The sequence below is a fragment of the Crocodylus porosus genome, unplaced genomic scaffold (assembly GCF_001723895.1).
Source record: "Crocodylus porosus isolate Cpor-Errol unplaced genomic scaffold, CroPor_comp1, whole genome shotgun sequence".
Taxonomy (NCBI): Eukaryota; Metazoa; Chordata; order Crocodylia; family Crocodylidae; genus Crocodylus; species Crocodylus porosus.
The window spans coordinates 120167927-120176624 of record NW_017728886.1 but is presented as its reverse complement, the minus strand read 5'-3'; the positions used below and the strand labels follow the sequence as shown (position 1 = coordinate 120176624).

The 8698-nt window shown below is 45.6% G+C and overlaps 1 protein-coding gene across 1 annotated transcript in view; it reads left to right on the top strand.

The window, feature by feature from the left end:
* The first annotated feature begins 6668 nt into the window (after positions 1–6668).
* Positions 6669–8698, top strand: part of ABCA13 (ATP binding cassette subfamily A member 13) — a 368570-nt gene continuing 366540 nt past the window's right edge. The window contains 1 exon segment of the mRNA XM_019537509.1: positions 6669–6797. Coding sequence (XP_019393054.1) covers positions 6729–6797 — 69 coding nt within the window. The 5' untranslated portion in view covers positions 6669–6728.

Here is an 8698-nt window from a genome sequence, read left to right as displayed (position 1 = left end):
ATCGCTCGTTGCTCCATGCCATAGGTTGTACAGCCCGGATGCATTGCCCCGGGGTAGTCTTCACTCCAATTTCACCTACCACAACTTTGTTCGTTCTTTCAGTGGTGGGGGGTCGACTGCTAAGGCATATCCAGAGTCAGGAATCCTGGGGCAATGGTCTTCTGTGAGGCTCCAACCTCCCCTACACCTTGCCCCGATACCCAGCCTCACTGAGCTGCTGACGTCTCCAGGCCCGACCCTCGCCTCTTGATGTAATGGGCACTCTGATGCAGATATAAAGCTCTAACCTGACCCTGGCTCGAGCCGAGTATGAGACCCTCTATGGCCTTCCTTCCTACCCCTCCAAAAGTGGGACACAGAACAACGAAATTAAGAAAAGCACTACCACTAAATTCCCTGGCCTTAAACAAAATGGACTCCCTGGCCTGGAGAATTCCTCTTCCTATCAGCCCTGTACAAGGCACCCCTCTGTCTGGCTAATATCCCTCCTGAGTGCCGGATGGGACCACTGCAAGTCCCCCGCAATTCAACCCCGCTCTGTCCAGCAGATATCCCTCTTTAGTGCCGAACTGGACTACTGCGGGTCCCTCCAATTCAACCCCACTCTGTCCCTTGCCGAGCGGCTCAGACTGGTAGGAACTTGTTTCATGCAGCCCTTCCTGCCGCTTAGGCTCTCTGTTCTCTGTCGGGGTGGACTCCGGGATCCTTCCCAAACCCGAGCCAATCCCACCTGGACTGCTGGGTTGATTCCTGTCACCCTCTCTTCAGAGCCATCTCTGCTGTCGGCTTCTTCATCTGGAGTCCTTGGATTTTCTCCCTTGGCTCCGTCGCTGTGAATAAGGGCATCCACCACCTCACCGCTGGCGTCTTCCCTCTGACAGCTTCAAGGTGCAGCCTCTTGTCTCGTGGAGGGTCGTCTGGATCCTCCTCGCCCCCGATCAGGGCTCCAAAGGGCACCTCCTCTGGTGGCTCCTCTCCGGCTCTCCCCCCTTCTCCTTCACCCGGGCTGCCTTTTATTTTCCCATGCCAGTTCTGCTTGTTACTCTCTGTAGCTGGCCGCAGTTTCAAAAAGGCACGGCTAATCAGCTGCGTGGGTCCTACCGCCTCTTCCGGTCTCGCCGCGTCGTCAGCTGCAGGTAAGGGAATCTCCGTTGCTCTTTTCCTTCCCTTCCCTCGCCTTCCTTGTTGTGTTTAGGGTTCCAGGGTTCCCCCTTGGCCCCTCGGGGTCTTTTCTCTGCGGTTTCCCTGTGACATCTTGCAAATGCATGTTCACTTACCAATAGGTACCTTCAAATATAGTCGTACAGCACTTTCATTTCTATTAATGATCTTGTGAACAAATTTAGCTCACGTGTATTCACAAAGGTCACAATATATCAGAGCATTTAAACATAACTGTAAATAAGTTTAGTTTAAATTATCAGCATAACCCGATTGAGGAAAACAACCACCGTTTTAATTTTACATATGGGCTTGGAATTGAAGTTTGACAGCTAAATGAAAGTTTCATACTTTTATTTTTCTTAATCAGAACCAGAATGTATAAAAGTAAACAGTATTTCAGTGATTTCCTATTTCTGTAGGAATAAGAATTCTCAAGTGCTTCAATGATTTCTGTATTTATAGTTTTTTGTGTTGCCAGGAGGAAGTTATTTATAGGATTTAAAAATAATACTAATTACAGAAATTGTTAATTTAATAATTCCCATGCTATTTCATGGAGTCTGTTTGATTTCTTTCATTATCATTCTTGTGTCTGTGGAAGCTAGATGTTTTATATGCAAAACTTAAAATGCAATTGTGTAAAACAAGCAAAATTTCAAATATATATATTAAAAAAAAATCAGTCAAGCATTAAATTGAATGTTATACCATGTCATAAGGGCTGTGAGAGTTGGATCCTGGGCTTCCAGGATGAGCAAACTGCAACCAAGACACTCTGAGCTGAGAGCACCGCACCACTAGAAATCATGGGTCAGATCCTCAGGTGTTGTACGATGTCATAGCTCGTGCACCAATGAATTGGTACTACTGTTTTTTAACTATATACAAAATTATATTTTTTAATTCTACTCCTCATTGCAAATCTAATGGAAGTCTGCTCAAGAAGGATTAGCTACGTGGAGAAAATTTATAGTCTTTTAAATTATGGCTGAGGAAAAAAATAGCTGTAAGTGCTAGGGGGGAAAAGTCTGTTTTTTCCCTTTCTAATAACTAAATGATACAAGAGTTTTTTTTACTTCCTAAAAGTAAAAAAAACACCTCTGTGCTTGCACTATTATGTAGCTACATTCCTAATCATCAGGGATCCTGGTTTTCTCGGTGTAAAAAAACCCAAATTCCCTGATTAACGCCCCCAAAACCCGCATTATATGTAAGTACCAGTTGAACACAATGTTCTAGTGATAGATTTAGAATTTTAAAGCAATCTGGACGCCTACCAGTGCCTCAGTCATTATAATACAATACATTCTAAATACCTATAATTTGCATTTGATTTTGTTTTTTTATCATGGAAAATCAGAGTTCTCTCTTCACTCACCAGGATGCAGCTCTAACTGCTGCTATTCTCGACCCTGTCTTGTGGCACAGAGCACTCCTGATACACCAGTGTCCTGCTTCTGCCTCTTACTCCCAACGCACAGCCCCCTGTCCTTGCAGGTGATCCTCACTCCCAGCCCACAGCCTCCCCATTCCTGCTGGTACCCTTCATTCTTGACCTGCCCCCCCCTCCCCAGCCCCCAGCCCCAGCAGTGTGTGGGGAAGGGGGTGGGTGTGTGGGGAAGGGACAGTTCTGAGCACAGGTGACATGTGGGTGGGACAGGGTACCCCCGCTGCATAGACTTACCTGGAGGGAGCTGTGAGAGGTGCTGTCCACCACACTGCCTGGCTTCCATGTGCATGTCTGCATGTGCACATGCATGTCGGCCCCTGCTCCCTGCATCCCACTCCCACCAGCCCCAAGCAGCCCCTTACAGGCTGGATCCCTGCCAGCCTTCAAGAGGAATCCCTTCATTTCTCGGGTTTTTCTCCTTTAAAGTAGAAAATCAGTGATTTTAAAGGAGAAATTCCATGTTTTTTCCACAGCAAATGGAAAACCCAGATACCAGCTAATCAGTTGCTGAAGTCAATGAAGTAATATGTAGGTCACAGAGGACAGAATGTGCCCCTCCTTATAAGCTTGACTTAGAGAACTGCTGCCTCCCTGCCACCCTCATGCATTGCAGTAGGGTTCAGTGGAGTCTCTGTCCTCATGAAAATCAGGTCCGGCTCTTCCCCATTAAGGAGAAAGAACAGGTATAAAACATTTAATCTTTCATTCAACCTCAAGCATCAGATGTCTTCAGGGAAGAATACTGGAAAAGTATCTACTGACATAAATATATGAGTAATCAGAAATACTATTCTGTATGTTAGTGTTAAGGTGGTTCTATATATAATATTTTTAACACTAAATGACAAAGGCAGGTGAATGAGAAGTGAAGCTACCTAACATGAAGCAGCTTTTACTCCTCTTCCCTGAGTCTCACACCTCACTGTTAGACCAATGTTGCATTCTGGTTCTGTAAAAATGTTTATGGCAGCAAAAATGGTGAGAAAATAGATTTCTTAGATTTCATAGATATTAAGGCAGGAAGGGACCTTGGAAGATCATCGAGTCCAGCCCCCCGCCCCAGGGGCAGGAAGTCAACTGGGGTCATAGGATCCCAGCAAGAAAAACATCCAGGTTTCTCTTGAAGGCATTCAAAGTAGGTGCCTGAACCACCTCCTGTGGCAGGCTATTGCAGACCTTGGGGGCTCGGACAGTAAGGAAGTTCTTCCTTATGTCCAGCCTGAAACAGTCTTGCAGGAGTTTATAACCATTTGACCTTGTAATCCCTTGGGGCACTCTGGTGAACAAACGTTCCCCCAGGTCCTGGTGAACACCCCTTATAAACTTATAGATGGCCATCAGGTCGGCCCTGAGCCTGTGCTTTTCCAAGCTAAAGAGGCTCTCAGCCTCTCATCATAAGGTCTGTTTTCCTGACCTCTGATCATGTGCATGGCTGTCCTCTAGACTCTCTCAAGCTTCTCCACATCCTTTTTGAATTGTGGAGCCCAAAACTGGGCTCCAAAGCAGTACTCCAGCTGCAGCCTCACCAAGGCCGAGTACAAGGGGAGAATGATGTCCTGGGATTTGCTTGAGAAGCATCTATGGATGCAAGCCAGTGTTTTGCTTGCTTTACTGGCCGCGGCATTACACTGCTGGCTCATGTTCATCTTGTGGTCAATCCCGACTCCCAAGTCCCTCTCTGTCCATAGTGCTAATTATCGTAGCACTGCCGAGCCTATAGACATGCTGCAGGTTTTTCCTCCCAAGGTGGAGAACCTTGCATTTTTCAGTGTTAAACACCATCAGGTTCTTGTCCACCCATTTACTGAGCCTGTCAAGGTCAGCCTGGATTACCCCCCTATCCTCAGGTGTGGATTCTTTACCCCAAAGTTTGGTATCATCGGTGAACTTGGCCAGTCCACTTCAGACTCCAATGTCCACATAATTAATGAAGAGTCTGAACAAAATAGGTCCAAGGACAGAGCTTTGAGGGACCCCACTGATCACAGGACACCATGACGATTGACTTCTGTCAACCACCACCCTCTGGGTTCGACCAGGCAGCCAATTCCCCAGCCAGTGGATCATGGTGAACCCGAGGCCACAGTTGGCCAGTTTTGCCAAAAGGTGATCATTGAGTATCAGATCGAAGGCTTTTTTAAAGTTGAGATATATGACATCAATCTCTTCCCCCTTGTCCAGGTGATAGGTCACCTGGTTGTAAAAGGAAATGAGATTGGTCAAGCATGACCTACCCACAACAAACCTGTGCTGGCTATCCCTCAGGGTGTTGCAATTAGCTAGTCCATTAAGGATGGCCCCTTTGATAATCTTTTCTAAGACCTTCCCCAGGATAGAGGTCAGGCTGATGGACCTGTAATTTGCTGGATCCACTTTCCCCGCTTTCTTGAATACGGGCACCACATTGGCCCTCTTCCAATCTTTGGACACTTCACCAGAGTGCCAGAAACTCTCGAAGGTCCGTGCCAGGGCCTGAGCTATGATGCTAGCCAGCTCCTTGAGTACTCTGGGGTGTAAATTGTCAGGGCTGGCTGACTTGAAGGTGTCCAGCCTCTCAAGCTGTTCCTTCACAAGGTCAGCATTGATGGAGGGCAAGGAACCACCCTCACTTAGGCGTTCCTGTCCCGTAATGGGAAGGGGCATCCCATGAGACTTGTGAAAGACTGACGCAAAATACCCATTTAGCAAGTTGGCTTTTTCCTGGGCATCAGTCATCAGTTCTCCCTTTTGGTTTAGCAGGGGTCCAATGTTGCCTGTAAGATGCCCCGATAGATGTCCTTATCCATTGTTGTGCCACATCAGAGGTGAACTAGTGGCACATCTATTAGCTCTGTAGTAGGAGATCTCAGGGGCAGCTCTGGGTAAACAGGAAAAATCAGGGTTTCACTGCTTTCCCAGACTTACCCCTGAGATCTCTGGGGACATAGCCCAACAAACCCAACTTCCCCTGCTTATCCAGATGTGTTCCTGAAGATCCTGGGGATGTGCCTGGGTAAGTGGAGAAAGCCAAGTAGGTGGTCTTAAGGCTTGAAGGGACCCAGTCCTGCCTGGGAATTCCCAGGGTTTGCAGGACCAGACCCATCAAGCCCTGAGAGAACACATTATTCCTTGTCCTGCACCATCAATGGTTGGGACAAGGGGTGACGTGTTTTGCCCAATGAAGTGGGCAATGACACGTTGTGGGCCATGACACATTGTGGCACAGCTGTTCCACTTCATTTGGTGATATCTGTTTCTAACCTTAGAATATCAGACTTCCAGCCATTCTTTACTTATGTTCTCCCACCCCACAAGAAAGCAGCATTTCCTGCAATTCTGCACATCTCTGCCTTTCTGAAAATTACACTCAACATTTGCTTGGAGAAAAAGGTGCTAGAAGGCTAACATCACTTCTAGGGCTCTTGAGGAGCACTTGGAAATGAACTGGTAATTTTGTCTTGAATATATTCAAGCTTCATGCAGTGCTTGGTTAAAAATTCAGGCAGTTTCATGTAAAACTAAGTGCATAAGCTCTCATTAGAAATGCAGAACTGAATACGGGCTTAGGCTGAGGCAGTAGCATAGCTATAATATTGTATGCATGAGCATGCATACGTACTCTACAGAAACTGTCAGACATTTGTGTGGGGAGAACTGGTTACGAAAGCAGATCCACCTCTTGTACTGCTATTCTTAAAAAGAGTATATACTCACAATGACATAATCGCTGCAGTAAAAATGGTAACTTTGTTCTGGAGAAGGCAAAGGCAGTAAATATTAAACAACCGATGTGTACTGTTAAGTTTTACTTATTTGCTTTTATTCCTGACAAGTCAAAGCAAGTGCAGATTATGTGCAAGAGAGAGAGTAAACCACCCTGAAGGCATTTATATAAACCCATCCCCTTACTGTTCATTTCACTGAGCAGCAAGTGGAAAAATGAGATTCCTCAGTAAGTGCAGAACAAGAGGCAGAAACATAATCTAATCTTTTCTCAGTTGTGGGCATATCTGTTCCACCTTTCCCTTGTACTGGAATTAACAAATTACTGAGTGCTCTGTCAGGCTACCTGGTCAGCTCAGTATGAGTCTTTAAGGATCCAGTCCTGAAGTGGACAGGGGAATGGGAAGGCAATATGGGGCATTCAGTTCATCAGTTCAAGGCTCTCTTCTGGAAGAATTGGCTCTGTCGTTTGAGGCAACCGGTAAGTTTTGCGCGTGCTCATCTCCTCCGCTGGAGGTGTGGGGAGAGGCTGTGTCCATCCTTCTCAATATTTCCTTTGCCTTAGAGAGTATTAAGGATCAGTTGGCTGCAGACAGTCCATGTTTTGCCTTTGAAGTCCTGATGATTTAAAAGAGGAGGAGAGCAGAACGTTAACTCTGACTTGCCAGATGGCAGATTTAAGGGAAGGCATTTAAAAGTTTTTGAAGAGAAAGAATAACCATATACCATCATTAGATACTGCTTGTGCTTGAGGATAAAAAATGATTTGTCCTTTACCTTTGGAGTGCCCACTGGCAGTGGAAGAAAAAATAGTGCAAAAGAAATTGGAATCCAGGCTTGGGAAGTACAAATATTAGCTAGAAATATTAGCTGATTTGTTGTACTTTCCATTCTTTTTCGTTTAGTAAGCTGTAGTTTACAGCACTGAAGTAAAATATGCAGAGGAAGCTAGAAATTGCCATAAAAATGCAGACACTCACAATCTCTCTCAAGAGTGATAGAGAATATGTTCTTCTGTGTCCCCACCCTGAATGAGACATGATTTTTAAACTTTTAGAGATAGTAAAAGAAGGCCCTATTAACTGATGCAGGGTTTAATCCATTAGTGTCACTGTTGTTGCTGCCGTGCCATTGATTTCCCTTGTCTAAACTGATTTGGGGATTTCCATACTTGCTGTTCTAAATAATCCTTTTGGAAAGTAAGTTAAGACATGGGCTTTTATCTCAACAGCATTTTTAGTTAACTGGAGGAATCTGTAACTGGGAGAAACACTATGTCTTCCTCCCACTGAACATCTCACAGTTACAAGTGACTTTTTAATGTGAGGGAACCTTATTCTTTACAGGAGTGATCATTTTCTTTCCTACGTACTCCCTTCCTTGAATTCTGTGGCTGCAAGTGCTCCTCACACTTAACCTGCAGCTCTCACATTGCTTCCTTTAGGACTTCCTATCCTTTTCCTCACCTTCTTGGTAAGCTTCCTTTCCTATGCTGCCCATTGCCCTTCTCTCCTTTTTTCTGCAATGATAAAAACCTTCATGGATGTAGACTAAAGTTAATTGTTGATAGCCAGTTGATTCTATTGCATCTACTAAGTGATAAGTACAATCTAATTCCACCCTGCTTGAGTTCCTGAAAAACTGTGATATGAAAGGTTGTTGTGTCCTCCTCCACTTCCTGCTTTTTGGTATTTCAGTTTTAAGGGTAAGGTGATGGTGTGTTATAACAGTAGATGCATTGAGGGATGCAACAGAATGAAATAGAATCTGACCTTTTATGCCTTTAGAGAATCCTGAGTTTAGCAAAATGCAAATAAAAGGGGCAGGGGTGTAGCTCTCTATGTTAAGGAAAGCTACATGTCCCTGCAAGCTGATATTGGTGACCAGGGTGGACAACTGGAGACCCTCTGGCTTAAAATCCGTGCGGAACACAGCACAGGGGGCACAACGGTGGGCGTCTACTACAGACCTCCCACCCAAAGTCCTGAGCTTGACCAGGAGTTTGCCCAGGAACTGGTTGAGGCCACATGCTCCAGGAACATGGTTGTCATGGGTGACTTCAATTACCTGGACATCTCGTCGGAGGACCACTCAGCAAAATCTGAGTGGTCACAAAGCTTCCTCTCATGCGTGGATGACCTCTACCTGACTCAAGAAGTCTATGGGCCATCAAGAGGCAAAGCACTGCTCGACCTGGTACTGGCTACAAGGGATGACCTAATTGGCAACCTAGTGATCAATGGGAAGCTGGGTGACAGCAACCACGAGCCGATCACCTTCACCATCCACCATAAAGCTGGCAAGTCAGTCAGCAACACGGAAGTCCTTGACTTCAGAAAAGCCAACTTTGACAAGCTCAGGAGGCTTGTCAGTCAGGCCCTA